At 38.2% G+C, this 21898-nt stretch overlaps 1 protein-coding gene across 1 annotated transcript in view; it reads right to left on the bottom strand.

The window, feature by feature from the left end:
- The window catches only part of STK32A (serine/threonine kinase 32A), a 141478-nt gene that overhangs the window by 67521 nt on the left and 52059 nt on the right, over positions 1-21898 (bottom strand). The window contains exon 5 of the mRNA XM_008069928.1: positions 798-971. Within this exon, the coding sequence (XP_008068119.1) occupies positions 798-971 (174 nt within the window). The remainder of the gene's footprint in view (positions 1-797; positions 972-21898) is intronic.

The following is a 21898-nucleotide window of genomic DNA, read 5'->3' on the forward strand; positions in this document are numbered from 1 at the left end:
CTCACCTCAGCCTCCCAAAGGCGCGGGATTATAGGCTGAGCCACCGAGCCCGGCTCACAATTCTTATAAATAAATTTGGTGATAATTTAATGTCTACAAAGAGTGACTTTCTCAAATTTAATATTGGTCTAACTATATCTGCTCTAATCATTTCTCACTGGTTATTTCAGAGATCAAATGCGATATTATATATGAAACCACCATGAAAACTACTGATTTCTTTAAGCATGAAGTATCATCTTTTTCTCTTTATTGTCTGTGTAGATTTAACTCTTAATTACTTGTATATCTTTATTTACTACAATGCTCTACATCAGGAGACACACTGCTTTTGCTACTCCCATTTGCAGCACACGCCTTAGGGGGTCCCTTAATACAGACTGTACAACAGCAAAAGGGAGAGTCAAATTTTATCCCTCCCAAATTTTCTTTCTTCCCATTTTATTTTTTCTTCATGTCCTTCCTTCACTTTTATTTGAGTGAGTTCATTTAATATTCATTAAGTCATTACATGCCACCTTTTCTCCTCTTTGTTTAAGCTTAGTTATAAAATAGTACCAGTATTCATTGATTCTAGTCTTGTCATTTACTAAATGTGACCTTGGGCAAATTAAGCTCTATGTGCTCACTTTTTTTGGTTTAATCTGCACAACAGGCACAGTCAACCTACCTCAGGGGACTGATGCAAGAATCAAATGAGGATTAAAAGTCATGATCAACAAGAATTTGCTGAATGCAGCAGGCTGTGCTTCTCTCCTCACACTCAGCTCAAGGCAGTGTCCTTGGACTTAACTGACCTGTGGACGATGCACTGGCTCTGCAGGTAGTCCAGGGCCATGGCGAGCTCGCAGATGAAGAGCTTCACAGTGCCTTCCTGGAAGCGGACATTCTGCTGCAGGTGATAGCGCAGGTCTCCACCCAGCAAAAGGTCCACCACCATGAACATGTCTTCCTCATCTTGGAAGGAGTACCTGGAACAGCATGAGAAGATAAAACCTAGCAAATATATGTGTATGTTGAAGAGCCCCAGAGGCAAATGGAACCCCACAGTTCAGAGCCGTGTTCTTGAGCGAAGAGCTCCAGCTCTAGGAAGCAGGTGGTCTGTCACTAGCTCATGACCTTAAGTCCTCAGTTTCCTCATGTGTAAAATGGGAATAATAACAATATCTATCACATTTGGTCATACTGAAGAACAAATAATACTTACTGTCATGCTTGACATATGGTAAACACTTATTAGCATAGTTATAAAGGCCAGGAAATAAAGAAAACCTCATTTTTCCATTTATCTAATGACCCAACAATCATATCCTAATCATACTGGGACAGGAGGGCCATAAAACATGATTACGAGAACTCCTTAAACTAGTCCCATGCCTGTTTTCCCACACTAACAGCTTCATTGCCCAGCAACATTATAACACAACATGCTCCACACCGATGATAAGAAAGATATTTAAAAGGCAAGAACGCAGCAAGCACACAGTACACAGAAGTCACTCAGCCTTTTGGGAACATAGGGGAAGCCAGAGTTAAATAATAACACTAACCAAAAGGCAAAGCTAACCTCTCCTGCCTCTCCTCTTAAGGGACTTTGATGACTGCCACCACCTCAGTCCTTCCATGACCCCATTTACAGAAGAGGATATACACTTGACAGACAGTAGAGCCAAAGGCTTCCCAGGTATAGAAGTGAAACTTGAGGAATAGCAGAGGAAAGTGGCAATTATACAAGCACAGACAAGGGAAAGCAGTTTGGATTTGCTGGAACAACAGGTATGTGGAAAGCCTGGGTCTATAGAAGAGGGCAGAGGCCAGATAACAGGACAGGAAGGAGCTTGCTCGTGAGTCCTCGAGAGCTGGGAGTCACTGCAGGATTGTGAATAGGACCCTGGAAGGGCATGGGCCGAAGGATTGGACACATGTGAGACGCAGGGAAAACTGGCCCCCTCTGTGTGTAGAGCCTTCTGTGAAAACCTATCCCTGTTGCTGGGATCTGCTCTGCGTCAGGCTTCCTAGTCACAATCCAGTTCTCTGTCTCCATACTGTGTCAACAGAATGCTTTCCACATAATGTCACGGAGATCACATTTTAAAGTTTTATTTGAATCAAAGAACGGTAAGCTCACAAGCAGAGTCCAGGCATACATAGCAGTTCTTTGCTGAGGAAATACACATAGAATATCAGTGATGGCAGAACTGCACTCAGCACATTTCCTTCTTTATGATTATCGTTCTGCTAAAGGAGAATTTAGGGACTTACGAATGGAAGAAAGAAATTCAACAAAGCATCAATCTGAGGCGGCAACATGCTAATGAAGACTAAAGGACCCTGATCGCTTGATAAGTCAAATTTTGTTTATCTCTGTAGATGGATTCACACAGAAGACGTCAGTAACTCAGCTCTTGGGGGAGTTTCAACCGTAGAACGAGAAGTGCTTTCTAACAGCCTGAGAAATGCACACTTGGTTCCTTCTTTTAGGAAATGCCGTTCCTTGCCTTGGACGCAAGGACGGGCTGGTCATCTTGGCAGTACATTTAAGGGGCACTGGGAAAGGTCTCTGGGTCTAGGCAATGTGTACCTAATCCTTCTAGGCACACTGACAACAAGTGACTGCCACTGTGTCACACAGGCTTCTCAGGAAGCAGCACTGGGCTGGTTAACACGTAGTGACGTTAAGGTGTGGCTTGGGACCTGCTGCATCTGCTGCTGCTCTCTGCTGCCATAGCAGGAAGAATGATTGCCCATGGGGTGTGAATAAGACCCTTTGGGATGGGTGGCGAATGGGATGTGGACGGTGAGGTGTATGAGGGTTGGATGCCCAAAATAGAAAGAAAAGAGTGCCTGCCATAGACATTGCTTGAACCAGTGGAAACAACCTACTCAGACTGGATTATCACATGGGAGGACTAGATTCACTCCCTGCTGTTAACTACGTTGTTCTACTAGGTGATGTCGGAAACCTGGTGTCAGACCAGAGCACTCTTCTCCTATTATTAACTCCAAGGGGCCCTGTGGTTTTATTAAATTCAGCTGGAATGAACAAGCATCTTTACTGGGACTGGGTTAAGCTCTTTATATTCAAAGAACAAACTGATAAAGGTGCCAGTCATGGCAAGTTAGCGATAGTGTTCGAAAGTGCAGGGGGTTACTAATCAAAGAAGGAAGAGGCTGAGGCAAGAGGCCACATGCCTCCCTTGGCCCACATAAACACACATTTATTTAATCATGAAGGCAGGCTTGGCTGTTAAAAATTATCTTTCTCCCACAGCATGTCAGATCGGAAGTCCTCCACCTCAGATTCCTACTTCTCAGAGGGAGAAAAGACAAATAGTTTATTTCCAGAACTATACCCTGTAAAATATGTGGACGTAACACAATTGAGTGGTATCTAGAATATTTACATTCATAGCATAATCTGATTTTTTAAAATAAAAGAACAAAAGTTTCCGTGTACCTCAACCATTTATCACATAGATCTTTGCATTTCTGTAACTTTTTTTTATTTGGTATATGACATCATCATGGCCCATTTGTTTTTAGTTGACAGCTCTAAAATTAACAAGTCTGGGTCCAGTGCACTTGAAATTTATCGCAAAGTGTGCTGAGCAAGAAAGAAGATAACTAACAAAAGATCACCACTTATTCCACCCTACTTCATCATGCCTGACCCAGACCACTGCAATAGGCTTTTCATAGCTCTTTCTGTATCATCTTAGACCTCTCCAATTCATTCTCCACATTGCAGCTATATTTTTTAAATGTGGGTTTTATCATGTTATCCAGACTCAAAAAAGACTTCACTTCTTTCCATGGTCTGCAGGAACCTGTTGGTCTGGCCCTGATATATTTTCTAAATGTGAGTTTTATCATGTTATCCAGACTCAAAAAAAGCCTTCACTTTTTTCCATGGTCTGCAGGAACCTATGGGTCTGGCCCTGTTTATTCATCCAGCTTTACCTTAAAGAGCTTTTCCCTCCATTCCCTACCCAGCAGTTCACTCCCAGCCAGCCTCAGAAGCTTACAATGTGGGGTAACCTACACCTACATTCATGATGCTGCCCAGTGTCTGGTTATACACTTGTCATCTTTCTGGTCTCACTCAAGTGTCACTTCTCACAGAAGACTTTCCTAGCACACCATATTATTTCTGCTCCCCTTGTTATATAGGTAATGCCATATTCTCATTCACAGAATTTATCGTAATTTGGAAATACTTTCCTAAATGCTTTTGGATGAACTCCTCTCGTTCCCAAACAGGAAGCATACTTGCTTTCCTCACCACTGGTGCCTCAACACCTGTGTGCTGCCTGATATGTAGACTGTACAAATAGTGAGAGAAAAAAACTAACAGAGTAACAAATGACCTAAGGAAAGGAAGGAGAGAAGCAAGACTAAAACACAAGCTTTGGGTGGGTCTGGCATAAACGTCGTCCTCAGTTCTATTTTTAGAAATCAGCATGGTCAGGCCATTCACATGCTGTCTCATAGACACCATCTTGAAATGAATCTGACTGAGGGTGGGAAGAGTCTGAAATACTCTCCAATGTAACGTTTTTCAAACTGTGAGTCAAAATCCATTAAGAGGTTGTGAAATCAATTTGGTTGGTTGTGACAGCATTTTTACAAAGAAATAAAATAGATTGAATAGCATTGGATAAGTGCTATTAACATGTAAGGCTAAATGTTATTAGAAAACTTAGTTTTATGAATATGTTGTGTCTCTGTGAGTATATCTACTAAGTTGTGATGAAAAATATAGTTTTTTATTATGGGTTGCAGTCAAAAAAGCTTGAAACCCTTGACAGTAGAGGAACCTACTTCCGATTTCAAAACCATTGCCACAAATCCCACTCAGACTCTGCCTGGGCAAGGGTCAGTTCTGATATTCCCACAGGGCAAAGCAAGGGAATGTTGCCCTGGGAACCAAAACGACAGAGCAGTTCATTTGTGATTTTCAGACTCTGGACAGGGAGTGCTCACAGCAGGCTTTTCACAGCTCAGGAGAAGCATTAGTTTTTGTGAGAAGAGATCCCTGGGGAACAGGCAAGGAGGAGGGTAGGGTACACTGTCCCTTCAGTAAAGTACAAATTTCAACTTTAAAACTTTCTTTAAAGAAGTAGTTCATCATATTTCTCTTCTCGTGGCTTTGAAATGATTTTTCAAGGTGTGTCTAGCGTGAAGCTCATTTAAAAAACTAATTCACCTAATTAATTCATCATGACAACACAAAAAAGCCCAAGGTTTGCAAGAGTCAGATTCCAATCATCTATAAAAACAATACGGTTATGGTATTTTGTTTTTGTTTTCTTTTAACTGAAATACCACAATAGGACAAACTGAAGTAAAAGAAAGTTTAACGGTTTGGATAACACTGGAACCAAGTTGGGACAACAATCTAAATTTCTCTGCTCTAAGTATAGAGGAAGACAACTTATAATCTAAGCAAGTATGTCATGACTACTTCTCACTAACTTGTCGGAATGAGAACACACCCATCAAGTTTTAAAGAGAGCCCCTGTTGGCAAGGGTGTGGAGAAATGGGCACTCTCACATGCTCTGGACGGGGGGTGATTTGGCAAAACCTCTTTTGAGAACAATTTGGAAACAGTCTATAAAAAAGCACATGGCTCTGACCCTGTCGTTTCATTTGCAAGAGACTTTCACTATGGACATGCTTGTAAAAGCATGATGTACTTGCAAGGATACTCATTACATCATATAAAATTAAAAACAATGTATATGTCCATCACAGGGGAGCATGCAAACAAATTATGGTAAATTCACGCTCAGATTATTCAGCATTTTTTACTTAAATGAGGAGATCTATATTCTTTTTTTCTTTGTATTTCAATGGCTACAAAAGGCAAATCCATATTCTGATATGAAAAGATTTCTAAGATACTGTATTATGTAGACAAAGGGGAAAAAGTACAATGTCTGCCCTGTAGACACAGTATAGTACATAGATGCTTAGAGTACATAAAAAGGATATATTAAAAGAGGATATAGGTACACAACCACAAAAGAAAAATAATCATATTATACATGTATGATGTATCTGTATACAATTTTTATGAAAATAAGAAAATCAGTTATATAAATGATGGGATTATAAATTACATTGTTTTTTATTTGTAATTTTATATTTAAAAGTCAAACAAATAGGAGAAAAATATTTTCTTCTACTTTGATATATCAAATATATGCTGCCTTATCAGGAAAGAAACCAAAAAAGATGAGTCAGCTTCTAATCTGTATAAATTATCTAGGCTAGTAGTTTTCATCAAGTACTCGGTCTTGTTCATACTATCCTTATTGTATTACAAATGTTCCTCTTTAAATAATAAATTTTTATAGAATGTTTGGGTCCTATAGATGGATTCAAATAAGATTCATCAACTGCCATTGGTTTATGTGGCAATCTTTTGTGTTCTTTAGCTTCCTTGCCCAATTTTTATTTCTAATAACTTTTATTGAAAAAAGTAGATCATGCTTGCTGCAGCATTTCCACAGCTTGGACTTTGGTGATGGCACTTATGTCCTGTCTATCACCACATTCTATAACTCTTTGTGTTCTGTAAAAACTGATGGTTAGATCTAGAGACTTGCCTGGGTTCAGGGTATATTATTTTTTGGCAAGACTATGTCACAGATGGTGGTATGTACTTGATCAGGTGGTTTACAATTAAGACGTCTACTTTTGTGTGTGGTGTTATCTGCCATTAATTATTATTGTCTAGATCTCAAAATTCCTTAAAAGTTGGATATTTGATTTCTATAATTTCTCCTTCATGTTTTAGCTAGAGTATTTTAATGCAGAGAACACTTGATGCCATCAATAATTTAGGTACTTTGAGGTACAATTCATATAAGAAAGATAAAACAAATACTTAAGTCTTTATATGCCACTTTTCAAAATGATTTGTTCGTTTCCAACAGTAACATTACTATATATCATTAGTAGCATATACCTTAATGACAAAAAGAATGGCAAAAAATATCTTAAAATGTTTTCAATGAGGCTTTATTGGGGAGAATGTTGATGTTGCTACCTTTCAAAAGCAATCAATACATATTTTTAAAAATATTGTAGTGAACTCTTGGGTTTGATGTTATTATTCTTATTGATATTCAGTTCATAGTGTCAATTCTTTGGCCAGTGGAAACATAGTCATGTTAGATCACGTGCTATCTTGATGTGATGTGCTATCTTGACATGACCCTTGTAGGTTAAGACAGCTTTATGACTATAGGGTAAGAAAGCAAGTAACTGACTATCTTGTATATTTCTGTTCCAGACAATCTGGGTGATAGCAGTGTCCATTTCTTTAGATATACAGGTATAAAGCATTGTGAGGTAGTTTCTGGACATAGACTGTTTCCTCTATACCTGGCTTCTTCCTGCCCTCTCTGGCCAAGGTTAGTCTCTGAAGGGCATGCATATTCCCAGTAATGAGTCATGGGATGCAGGTGACCAAGCAAAACTGAAAGCAATGCAGTTGTCATGTTTAGTCAATGTAATTGTACACACCGTGTAGAAATTTGAGTGATTAGCTTAATTGCTTTTATTATAAAGCTGCTTGCTATACTGCCCCAAGGTGTGGATTCTACACCAAGCCACCACCGTTGGTGCCTCCTGTAAGTTTTAACAAACTAGTGCCTTTCCCTGCTGGACTTCTGGGTGACTTCTTTGGAACAGACAAACATTATGCACAAGCCCTCTCAGATTTGGGGTTAACACATTACGTGCATATATGCTTATGCAAATATAATCCAAGATAAATAAATCACCAGTTCCATAATGATACTTTCAATTAATATTCAAGATTACAAAAATTCTTAACCTCATCAGTCTTATACAAGTAATGCCTTTATCCTTTACCGGAAGCCCTCATTCTCAGTAACACCAATATACCTGTTTGCTTTATCCCATCAAAAATAATAACGTCAATATCATCCCCCCAAAATGTCATTATTAAGAACACTTTAAGATATTTTTGCTATTCTGTTTTGTCATTAGGATATATTCTACTAGTGATATACAGTAAGGTTACTGTTGGAAAGTCACTTGACAGTGTTCATTTCTGTGTGGTTACGCCACAGACTGGATATATGCTTGGTTCACTCATTTCACTTTATATTCCATTTTGGGGATTCTTTTTAAATTTAAATTTTGTTTTATAGTTATAAAAATATTTACACATTTTCAAAATCAAATCTGAAAAACAAGGTATATTGAGAAAACTCTAGCTTTTATCTCTCTCTGTCTTCTCTAATCCCTCCTTTACCCCATTGATAGCTTTTTATATGTTTCAAATTATGGTAATATATACATGACACAGAACTGATCATATTTACCACTTTAAGTGTACAATTCAGTGAATGTTGTACAACCATCACCACCATCCATTTCCAAAATTCTTTCACCTTGGCTTACAGAATCTCTGTAACCATTTTTTTTTTTTGAGTTGGAGTCTCACTCTGTCGCCCAGATTGGAGTGCAGTGGCTACTCCCGGCCACCGCAGCCTCGACCTGCTGGGCTCCGGCGATCCTTCCGAGTAACCGGAATTACAGGCATGTACTACTATGCCCGGCTGATTTTTTGATTTATTGTAGAGATGAGGTCTCGCTGCCCAGACGGGTCTCGAACCCGTGGGCTGAGGCAATCCACTCACCTCAGCCTCCCAAAGGCGTGGGATTGCAGGCTGAGCCACCGAGCCCGGCTCTGTACCCATTTAATAACTACCCAATCCTCCCCCTCTCCAATCCCTGGTAACCTCTACTCTATTTTCTGTTTCTATGAATTTGTCTATTCCAGACACTTCGTATAAATGAAGTCATACAATATTTATTTTTTGGTCTGTAATATTTCATTTAGCAAAATATATTTAAGGTTCATCCATATTGTAGCACATATCAGAATTTTACTCCTTTATAAAGTTGAGTAATATTCCATCATATGCATGTACCATGTGTTGTTTAACCATCTGTTGACAGACATTTGAGTTATCGCCACTTTTTGGCATTTGTGAACAATGTTGCTATGAACATTGGTGTACAAGTATCTGTGAGTCCTTGATTTCAATTATTTTGAATGTATACTGAGGAGTGAAATTGCTAGGCCAAATGATAATTCTTTGTTTAACTTTTTAAGAAATTGCCAAACTGTTTTCTGCAGTGGCTGCACCATTGTACATTCCCACCAACAAAGTACAGGGTTTCAATTTTTCTACTTACTTTCCAGCACTTGCTATTTTCCACTTTTAAAATAGTAGCCATCTTAATGAGTGTGAGATGGTTTCATTGTGATTTTGATTTGCCTTTTTCTAATGTTTAGTTACGCTGAGCATCTTTTCATGTGCTTATTGACCATTTTTTAAAACTATTTTTCTTTTTGAAAACTATTTTCAAACCATTTTTGAAAACTATTTTTTGAAAACTATTTTCCATTTTGAAAACTATTTACTTAGCTCATTTATTTTTAAGTTGAATTGTTTCTCTTTTTATTGTTGAGCTATAAGAGTCCTTTGCATATTTTACGAGGATTGGCAATTAATCTCACAAACTCACCCTAGAAAAAGTGCTACATACCTCATAGTTGAATATCACTACAGTCATATTTGAAGTCCTCCCCTTGGGAAGCTATGCACTGATGCCAGTGCCTAGTCCACCTGTCAAAGCATTTTGAAACTCTTATTCTGGAATGGCCATCAGAGCTGTTGTCATATTACACTTGATGTCCTGAATGTCATCAAAATGACTTCCTTTCAATATTTCCTTTATCTTCAGGTAAAGGAAAAAGTCATTGGGGGCCAGATCAGGTGAGTAGGGAGGGTGTTCCAATACAGTTATTTGTTGACTGGCTAAAAATCCCCTCACAGACAGTGCTGTGTGAGCTGGTGAATTTTCGTGATGCAAGAGCTCCTTTGAGACCATTTTTGCACCCACCTTTCTCATGCTGAGATTTTCAGTTAAGATTTTCCTGACTGTTTCTATATTGATGTCTATTTGGTCTGCTATGCTTCTCACAGTCAGTCAATGAGTTTGACAAACAATTCAATGAATTTTTGCAATGTTTTCATAAGTTCTGTTCATTACTGGCTGTCCTGACCTCTTTTCATCAGTGATATTTTCTCTCCCCCTCAGAAAAACATTTAATCCATTTGTACATTGCTGTTTTCTTCATGGCATCATCCCCATAAATTCGGACTAACATGTCTCTGATTTCACTTCCACTCTTGCCAAGTTTAACAAGAAATTTAGTGTTTGTTAGTTGCTCTAATTCAAGCTCCAATATTCTCGCGATGGCAAACAAAAACATGCAACAACAATAATGAACACCACTCAGCAAGACACAACCCCATGTTGACATGAACACAGCTGTGAGACACTGATATACCATGGTTATAAAACCTTACCAAGTTGTCTGTACAGTGTTGCCAACATAAACGCATGGTGGCAAGTGCGTTAACTTAATTGTCAGACTTTGTATATAAGACAAATTGTTTGCAAATATTTTTTTCACATTCTCTGGGATGTCGTTTCACTTTTTTGATATGACTTTGAAGCATAAAAGTTTTTAATTTTAATGGTGTCCAATTTATCTGTTTTTTTCTTTGTATTTATTCTTTTAGTATCATGTCTAAGAAACAATTATCTATTACAAGGGCTACCTCTATATTTTCTTCTAAGAGTTTTATATATTTAGCTCTTACATTTACATCTGCTGTCCATGTGAGTTATTTTTTATATGGTGTGAGGTAGGGGTCTAGCTTCATTCTATTACATTTCGATATTCAGCCCAGTTGTCCCAGCACCATTTGTTGAAAAGACTATTTTTTCCCCTTTAAATTGTCTTGGCATTCTGATTAAAAGTCAAGTGACTGTAAAGATGAGGCTTTATTTTTAGATACTTCTGTTCCATGTTTATCGTTATGCCAGTACCACCCTATCTTACTGTAGCTCTGTATTAAGTTTTGAAACTGGGAAGTATGAGCTCACAAACTTTGCTCTTCCTTTTCCAGATTGTTTTTGCTACTCTTTGAATGTATTGACTTTTGAGTTTCTTGGATTTCTATATGAATTTTAAGGTCAGTTTGTGAATTCTGCAATGAATCAATCAGCTGATATTTTGATATGGATTGGGCAGAATCTGTAAATAAATCTGAGGTTATATTGTTTTTTTCACTTAATTGCATACTCTAAACAGTGGACTGTAAGAGTATAGAGAAATATTTCTCATTCCTTTCTGCAGCTGTGCAGTGTTGCAATTTATCCATGTTCCATGTTTGTTCAACCTTCCCCCTGGATGAACATTCAGGTTGTTTTCAGGCTTTTGCTATTATAGATAGTGCAACAGTGAACAACGTTATGCTTGTGCCTTTTTGTATTTTGAGCAGTCTAACTTTGTCATGATGCATAGAAGTAAGTTTGCAAGGCAAAGACTTGTCAAAACAAACGGCAAAGGTATATGTAATTTTTGCTTGACATTGCCAAATTTATCTCCATAAGTGCATATTATTTTGATTTCCCACCAGCAATGTATGACAATGCCTATTTCCCCACATTCTCTCTCTAGAGCAGTGATCCATAACCTTTTTCACATCAGGAACCAGTTTTGTGGAAGACAATTTTATCATGAACCAGAGGGTGGGGGTGGAATATCATCAAGCATTAGATTCTCACAAGGAGCACACAGCCTAGATCCCTTGCATGCACAGTTCACAATAGGGTTAGTGCTCCTAGGAGAATCTAATGCCACCACTGATCCGACAGAACATGGAGCTCCGCTCCCCTCCCCAGCCACTTACCTCCTGCTGTGCAGCCTTGCTCCCAACAGGCCATGAACTAATAGTGGTCTGCAGCCCAGGGGTTGGGGTCCCATACTCTAGAATATGTTGCCAACTGCTCAGAGGTTTTTAACTGCAGGAAAACTCATCAGTAGACCAAGAAACCTTGAAATATGCAAAACACTTATTTCTTTGTCTCATAAGTAGCTTTACAAAGTTCTCGAAAGGAAAAATGCATCTTAAATGTCCTCATCAAGCATATATAAATGACCTCATCCAATCTTATCTATTTTGTGTGTCTGCCCAAATTAAACACCCATATATCTAAAATTCACAAACACAGATAACTTAGAGTTTATGTAGGATTTTGGGTAGTGAATAGAATGGACTAGAGGGAAATACTATATAATAGTTATAATAAATGTTCATTAAAACTTCCTTTTGGGCCGGGCTCAGTGGCTCAGCCTGTAATCCCGTGCCTTTGGGAGGTTGAGGTGAGTGGATTGCCTGAGCCTGCGGGTTCGAGACCCGCCTGGGCAGCGAGACCTCATCTCTACAATAAAATTAGCTGGGCGTGGTAGCACGCGCCTATAGTTCCAGCTACTTGGAAGGCTGAGGCGGAAAGATTGCCAGAGCCCAGCTGGTCAAGGCTGCGATGGCCGGGAGCGGCCACTGCACTCCAGTCTGGGCGACAGAGTGAGGCTCCAACTCAAAAAACAAACAAACAAACAAAACCTTCCTTTTTAGCAAGAAGAAACTTTTACGTACGTCCCAGAAGAGAGAAAGACTCTTGGTCAGAGTTTATCTCGCCTCTTTAGTCTTTAGTTCCCACTCTAGTCTCTCTTGGCCTCCTCTTGCCAACCATAAATTAGATGTTACTCCTCTGTGTTTCCCCCTACCCTTCCATGGCCCCCAAATATTTCTCTACTCTAGAACTCATCAGAAGCCCAGCTATAGATGGCTGCACTGCATTCTATTATATCATCACCATTAATATCTTCTTTTGCCTGAGTTGCTCACTTGACTAAACAATTTGAGGACTTTGTGACTGGTTCATCTGTGTGTCCATCAGCAAACCCTGGCATAAAGCTTGAAACAGAATGAGCACCTGTGTCTTCAATGGCCATTTCATGCATATTTATTGTATATTTAGCTCCTTGTACAAGTTGCTAAAAATAAAGGAGTAAACCAAAGGACATGGTTTCCCTCCTCCTGAAGTCAATCATAGATAAAAGATAAATATAACAAATGAGTTATAAAATGTGGTAAGGTTTCTGGTTATCTGGTGGTTGGCAAAAAAGTTTATGTTTTGTCTGTAAAATATTAATTTAATAAATTTGTGGCTATGTTAAAAAATAAATAAATAAAATACAATGTGATAAGGGCTATGAAAGAAAAGTCCAGAATAGATAGAGACTAACAGAAGGACTTACGTTTGATTGTAAGGGTCATAAAAACCTCACAGGAAGTAAGAGACATACATGTGTAACTCAAGTTGTAGACTATAGTTTCAAATAAAATATAGAAAAATATGCAACTTATACAAAATAAAAAGATAGCAAGTGATTTTTTTTTTTTTTGAGTTGGAGTCTCACTCTGTTGCCCAGGCTGGAGGGCAGTGGCATACCCATAGCCACCCCAGGGTCAACCTGCTGGGCTCAGGTGATCCTTCTGCTTCAACCTTCCAAGTAACCGGAACTACAGACTGCACTTCCATGATCAGCTAATTTTCTTATTTATTGTAGAAATGAGGTCTTGCCAAGTTGCCCAAGCTGTTCTCGAACTCATGGGCTCAGGCAAGCCCCTCACCTCAGTCTCCCAAAATGCTGGGATTACAGGTTTGAGTCACTGTGCCCACACAGCAGCTTTCAGATTTTCTAGATGTTCTAAAGTAGTAATTGATTTTTCCAAAGCCCTGATCTTTCTCTGGGCAGAGCTTTGAAAAACATTTTGTGATCTGTTGGCTCATGTGTACTGGCTCTGGAGATTTTTATGAATCTTCTCCGGAGGGAAATTTGGCTATTATCATTTTCTACAGAATCTCTTGAGATGGTTACCTCAGAGAATAACATAGCCAGTAAACAGGCAAAGGGGAATACCAACATCTTGTTCCCCATATACAAAGGAAAGCCACAAGTTCAGATGATCATGAGGTACAATGTAATCAGATTCTTACCCATAAAGTTTATCAGGAGTCCAGATAAGAAAAAAACAAAAAATGTTAGAAACTAATACTTTTTGTGCTCCATGACAATCACAGACAATCTAAGTTGTTAAGTGTGGGTCACTGATGGGATTGGAAATGACCTTTGTGATTCAGCCAGTGTCCAAGCAGGCCCTTATGGGGCAAGTGGGGTACACAGCATGCTGAGTCACATATTTTGGCTTTTCTCTTCCACTCAGGGACAGAAAGCTCATCTGGCACAGAGTATTGTTCAGCCCTCTGCCTCTCCAGCCAGAAAGGCCATTTCCTTATCAACCAAGCTGCACCACTTGCAGAATCACAGGGCCAGGGGAGGATGTCCCAGAATTACTGCCAGATACAGAGGCTGTTATTTGGCCTTCACACCCTCATCCCAGTCTCTCCATCTTTAAAGCACCCAGCTTTCCTTCCCCTGACTAGTGCTTATAGCCAAACTAGATCAACTGCATCTTCTGGAATGTTCTGATTCATCTCACCTCTGCTCTTATCTCGGGGGCCCCACTATCCATCTCCACTGATACCCAGCATATCCAGCTGTTGAAGTTCTACCAGGGAGGCAGGAATACAGCATAATGCTTTTTCTCGGACCGGTTTATATTAAAGCTCAAGTGGTTCTTTTGTTTCACTACAGCATTTGTATTTATCATGCTAAATGACTCCAGAAGTTTTTAAGTTGATTTCGCAGTTGTATTTAATTTTAAAATGTTAGTTTTAGAGTTGTAGAAGTAATGATGTACATACAAGTAATACTGAAATAAACTATAAATTAACACTAAGGGTCTTAGAGAATTTGAGGAGTGGGAGTTCAGCTAGGCCATTGCTTTCTGTTTCTTTGCTTTGACAAGGTATGAAACTTATCATCTGCATACTCAATTCTATAAGGGGACAAATGCTCCTTTCTTCTACCTTATAGAAAATAGAATTTGAAAATATATGAGATTATGCATGTAATATATTAGCACAGCACTTAAAAAATAGTAAGTCCTCAAAAATGCTAGCTGTTTTCAAGAGTGACTTCACACAGGTACAGTTTGCTGAAGTTTCCCCAAGAATCTCCTTCTTGAGTCTAATTCCTATAATTACACTTTTCAATTAATCAGTTTGGTCACAGTGAGGATACCTTAGCCAAGTAAACTCCAATCCTGCTGAAACTCACCTATACACTTTTAAATTGCAAGAAAAACAAACTAGCCTGTATTAAGTGTCAGCAGTGTAAGGAAAAAAACACACTAGCAGATTAGATTCATGTTAAATTATCACCACAAGTCTCAAATGAATACTATTCTAATTCTCTATTTGTTTCACACTTTCATTCACTTCACAGCTTCTCATCTCAAAGTTTTGCTATACTCTGGTCACTCCCTGTTCTCACAGATGGCCTCATACGTCACAGGGAACACAGAGGCAGTGGCCTAAGAACTCCTTAATCTGCTTCCCAACAAGTCTGCCAGCTCACCACATGCACTCCTGCACACTCTGCTTTCTCTCCTGGTGTGAGAAAGGAGTGTCTTCGCTTTCACCTGAGGCTCGCCATTTACCTGTACCCAAGCCACACCTCCCCTCGCCAACTGCAAGACCACACTGGCCACCATCCCTCTCTTTCTTGCATCTCCAATTTCTTCATCTCAACTGGCTCAACTTTGGCCCTCAAACTTATTATGGACATCTTAAAAGTATATATAGAAATATATATAAATACACATATATTTACTAATATAATATATATAAGATAAAATAAATACTTAAGAGCATATATTATAGCATCCAGTGATATAAACAAGAGAACAGTAGAACAGGACCAACTAGGGTTTATCTTAGGAAATCAAGATTGCCTTAAGATTTGCAAATCAATTTACTTCATTGCATAATAGAAATGTCCTCAATAAAAATGAAAAAGTATTTGATAACACATAATACCCATTCACAATAAAAACTTCCACCAAATTAGGACTGAAGGGAAACTTCCTTATCATGAAAAAAGAGATCTACAAATACAGCCGGGCTTGGTGGCTCAGCCTATAATCCCGCGCCTTTGGGAGGCTGAGGTGAGTGGATTGCCTGAGCCCATGGGTTCGAGACCCGCCTGGGCAACTTGGCGAGACTTCATCTACAATAAAATAAAAAATGAGCCGGGCGTGGTAGCGCATGCCCATAGTTCCAGCTACTTGGAAGGCTGAGGTGGAAGGATTGCTGGAGCCCAGCAGGTTGAGGCTGCAATGGCTGGGAGCGGCCACTGCACTCCAGCCTGGGTGACGGAGTAAGACTCCAACTCAAAAAAATAAAAAAATAAAAAAGATATCTACAAATAGCCTACAGCAAGCACTATATGAAATCTTGAAATACTGAAAACCTTCCCTGTGACCTTGGGGAAACAGAGATAAGAACGTTCATCACCACCACTTTTATTCAACCCTGTTCCCACTACATACACAGTAGGCATGGAAATAAAAGGTAAGATTGGAAAGAAGGAAATAAAACGATAATCATTAGTAAATGATATGATTGCAAATACTGAAAATCCAAGAGAACCTACAGGACATTTAGTATAATTAATGAGAGAATTTAGTAAGATCACTGAAGATAAAGTCAATATTAATAATCAGTGTATTTTAGTATACATGTAATAGACTACTAGAAAATAAGATATTGATAATCTTATCAACATTGTAATCTTAGCAAAGGACATCAAATACCTAGGCATAACTCTAAAGACAGATACGCTAGATTTCTATACTGAAAACTGAAACCAAAAAGAAAAATTAAGGGATACCTAAAAAAATAAGGATATGTATTTATATATATATACATATATATATACAAACACACATATACATATACATATATGAAGTATAAATTGGAAATTAGACATTTTCAAAAGATGATAATTCTCCCTGACTTAATTTTTAGATTCAATATAATCTTCAATAAAAGTGCCAGCAACTTTACAATACAAATGTAAAATCTAATTATGAAATTTATATGGCATTGTAAAGGGACAACTATAGCCAACATAACACAAAGAAGAATTATATTACTGAAAATCATCATAAAGCTACATTAAATAAGACTATGATAAATATGCAAGGATATACAAATAAATCAATGGAACAGAGTCAAGAAACCCTCACATATATGGTGACTTGATTAATAGCAAATGTACTGTGGTACAGTAAACGAAGTATAAGCTCCTCAACAAATGGAACTGGGTTAATTATATATTCATAAGGAGAAAAAAATGACTATTGACTCTGGATTGTAGATCTAAATGTAAAAGCCAAAACAGCCAAGCTTTTAGGAATCCCCACCTTGGTGTTCAAAGATTTCTTAAGCAGAAAACAGAAATGACCCTCAAAGTAGAGAACTGATAAATTGAAAGATATTTAAGTTCAAACATTTTTATTGTTTAAAAAACACCATTACTCTAGTGAAAAAGTAAGTCAAAGATTGGGAAAACAGTTTATATCCAAAAAAGATTTCTTATTGATGCTTCTCAGCTCATTGCATACATATAATAAATTAGAGATGAATTTGTTTCTTTTATTTCTGAACTACCACGTTTCCTTTATTTTTCCCCATAAAACCAAAACGAAACAAAAGATAGGTTAGTCAGTGCCTCATTTTGTGTTAGTAACTCAGTTCTATTGTTTCCAACACCTGACAAGAAATTCTCAACTCTAGGTAGAGTTCTACCCATATAACATTAAAAATGCTTCCATACTTTCTTCTAAAATGTATTGATTACATGTAGGCTGTATGCCTATTGACAGGCCTAGTTATTAATAGATACACTTTCCCTAGACACCACTCTGATAAATGCATCTTTTGTTTCCATTTGTTTTGTTTGGTTTACACATACAAAAATCATGTGATTCACCCTTTTCCTTAGGAATATTTATGTTAAAAGTCATTCAAACATCTTGGTTAATATACTACTTCTTTATTGAGCAAAACAGTTAAAATTTACTAGACTTTTATATGTAAGCAAGAAAATGGCATTCCATTGCTAGGAAGCTAACAAGTCAGTGAAGATAGTGAGTTATGAATTAATTAAAATCTGTATCATGCGCGGTGGCTCAAGCCTGTAATCCCAGCACTTTGGGAGGCCGAGGCCAGAGGATTGCTTGAGGCCAGAGGCTTGCTTGAGCTCAGGAGTTCAAGACCAGCTGGGCAACTTGGTGAGACCTCATCTCTGTAATAAATCAAAAAATAAGCCAGGCATGGTAGTGCACACCATGTAGTTCCAGCTACTCGGAAGGCTGGGGTGAAAGGATCGCTGGAGCTCAGCAGGTCGAGGCTGCAGTGGCTGTTAGCAGCATGCCACTGCACTCCAGCCTGGGTGACAGCGTGAGTCTCTAACTCGGGAAAAAAAAAATCTGTGTCACAGATTTGTAAATACACATTACAAATTTATAATAAATGTTTTCTACTGTTTACTTGGTAGTAACAAAGAACACAAATAATAAAGACTTCTGAAAGTTTCCTTATCCTCCATTTCAGTAACTGGAACAACACTTGGAACATAGTCCATAGACATTTCTTAAAAAACTTAAAAAAGACAGCAGACACTCTTGTTGTCCTGCCCACTGTGCCCTTCTTATGTATCTTTCCTTTAATAAATCTGCCCTTCTTAATTCATAAGAAAAAAACTTAAAAAAAGACTTGTATACAGAATATATAAACAACTTTTATGGATCAACAAGAAAAAAGAGCAACCAAAGAAAGATGGTATAAATCAATACAACCTCTTTGAAAAACTATTTGCCAGCTAAACTCTAGGATCCAGTGATTTAATTCTTCAGTTTGTATCTCAAAATATATCAAAAGATATAAACAAGAATGTTAATAGCAGCACTCTTTGTAAAAATTTCAAACTGGAAACAATCCAAGTGTCCATCAATAATAAAATATATACATTAATGATGGGATAATCATACAATGGAATATGAAGAGAAATGTCAATGCACTGTTGCCACTTGTGACAGCATGAATGAATCTGAAAACTCACTTTGTGCTTCCTCCGCACCCCTCAAAATAAAATCACTCACTTCTCATTTTCTTATCAAGCCACTTGCTTTGGTCTTTTGTCCCATGATTTGGAGCTGGTTCTTATCAAGGTCACAATGTTTATCTTCTAAAGTCAGTGGTCAGCTGTTTCCTTCTTCTTAACTTCTCCGCAGCATCTGCAATGGTTTGCCCTCCTTCCTTTGAAACACTCTTTTCTCTAGATTCCAGGATGCCAGACTCTCCTGACCTGCTAGCTTGCTGGATAGCTACATGGCTGTCCTCTGTGTCTAGTTTCTCAAATCCTCCTCCTCCTCAACGCTACCAAAACTACTGAACAACTCTGTCTTTAAATCTCAGCCCTTCTCTTCTACTTAGCCTCTTTCCTTCCAAAGGTGCTCCTTTCAAGTCCCTGATTTAAGTAGCATCTATCAGCCAATAAGTCCCACATTTGTGTTTTGTTGGACTTCTCCACGATCCCTGGATTTCTCTTCTGAACACCAAATTCACTCACTCCTATTCAACAATACAATTTGAATTACTAAGCAGCAGCTCAAAATTAACAAGATAAAAGAGTTTTCTGTTTGGGTTTGTTTTTTTTTTTCTTTAGTGACTCAGCTCGTCCTCTGGTCTCCTCACCCAAGTGAATGACACGATCGTCCATGCTGCTCAGGCCATGTTCGTGTTGCTCAGGCCAACAATCTAGGAGTCATTTGTTTACTCTTTTTTCTAGCCAAGAGACAGGAATGTTTTCTGAGCAAGGTCAGCTGGATTCTCTCCCAGGACTTTGAATCTTGAGTGGGTGACACAAGGTTAGAACATTGGTTGGAGCTGATTCATCTCAGCCCAGACATCCTTCAGAGTTTATCCATCAGTTATCGCTGCCTAGGTTCCCAAAACTGCCTTTGTCCCTACCTTCCTGAGACTTGCTTCCGCTGTTCTTAAGAGTCTAAGCTACTCCACATCCTTCTAAGGAATTTCTTTTCAGTTTTTCTAATGACTCTTCATATTGTTTCAAACCAGGAAAAAATTAGGTAAAAAAAGATGAGTAAATGAATAAGAGAATATCCGCATTCTAAAAACTCAGTTTCCATCCATCAGTTATCAGTCAGTCAGCAACTGTGTATGGTATAATTACAACGTGCCAGCCACAAGTAACACTTCCTCTCTATTAAGTTCTTCTCAGGGACTTCCCTCAAAGTCTAGGGAATGATCCTCCACTCAAGGATCTTCTCTGGCCACAGGGACAGAGGGAACATCCCATTTCGGCAAAGGAAACCAAATATGCCCCACCCCAAAATACATTTCTTTTACATATTTTGAGATGGTTCTTCAGAAGGCCTGCAGATAAAATTAGCCCTCAAAAACTGCCTTTTGTGGAGGAAATTTGCAACTATAGAAAAAAAGTCTTCATTGGTGAATAAATAGCTAGGCTTCCTCTGAGGCCCACCTCCTCATCGGACCTAGGAAAAAATAACCTCACCACAGACTACCATTGATTCTTTCTGTGAGCTGCCACCTATGAGAGTTCATCTACATAACCTGTTTTGCTAAGCTCTTTCTGTAACCTTAAGATGTATATAAGTGTAAACCATTTGGCCCTTTCTTTGAGTTTCCATATTTTGTACAACTTCTGTACACATGTGTGCACATAAACAAATTCTGTATGCCTTTTTCCCTATCAATCTGCCTTTTCTCCGTTGGTCTGCAGCAAATCTTCAGAGGATAGAAGGGAAGTTTTCCCTTGGCATTTATGCTCCAAAGGACCTCACTCAGTTGTTTGCCTCAAGTCGTCATTTCTTAAGCACCTCCTATGTGAGGAGATTGATGTACATAATCATATCTTTCACCGCAGTACCTTTGATGTGAGTATTGCTGTGATTCCTAATTATGGGTAAGGAAACCAAGCAAAATACCTAATGTAACTGGCCTAATTCACACAGTCATCATGTGGTGGAGCAGGATTCAGACTCAGGTTTGTCTGACCCCAGGGCCTAAAAAGAAACTGGAATGGGTATGATTAAAGAGGATATATTTATGAGTGTGCAAAAAATGGCACTGGAAAGATGGGAAAAAGAGCAATTACCAGGAGCCGCAGGCCTGATCCCAAAACAAACACACCTTAATTGTTCATTCTTTCATTAAACAAATATTCATTGAGCACTTATTGTGTGCCAGGCTCTGTTGTAGAAGATGGGGAATGAGGTAGTGATCAAAAGCACACATACAAATATACCTGCCTTGTAGAGTTTGTATTCTTGTGGGGTGCAAACAACCATAAATAAAATCAGTCCTGCTTCCTTGCATATTTTATCAGAGATTCCCACAGATGTCTAGCGGGGACGGGGTATAGCACAACAGAGGTTTTGAAGTCAGGATTCTTAGGTTTGAGTAATGGATTGAACTATTCAAATATAATTGTAAAGAATGAATAAATTAAGTGAATGTAAATGGGATAACACTTTATCAATGAATTTTCATAGTTTCAAAAATCTTTTTCAATAACTAAACCTTAAAGTCATGTTATGTTAAATGAAATAATAGGTAATCATAACTGTGAGTCACTTACAAGGTACAGAAAAGCTAAATAAATTTAAATCTGTGAATAAACAATAAGGAAACATCTTTCTAAGAATTACAAAATAATTTTCCTCTACAGATACTGATAAAAAATAGTTCAAAGTTACCTACTTTGTAGGTTTTCCACTGGAAATTAGTATTACTATGAGTTAAAACTGTGGTTAATCTATGTAATTAAAACTACTCATCTCTAGCAGTTTTAATTCTGTGTACAGAGGGTATAAAGAAATTAAGGTTTTTGGTAATATGGATTGAAAAGAGAGAATAATTTTTCTTTTGTACGAGAGAGAATTTTCTGTGGTAAAAATGATAAGAAGGAAA

This window comes from Carlito syrichta, unplaced genomic scaffold, assembly GCF_000164805.1.
Source record: "Carlito syrichta isolate Samal-C Ts95f unplaced genomic scaffold, Tarsius_syrichta-2.0.1 Scaffold312553, whole genome shotgun sequence".
Classification (NCBI taxonomy): domain Eukaryota; kingdom Metazoa; phylum Chordata; class Mammalia; order Primates; family Tarsiidae; genus Carlito; species Carlito syrichta.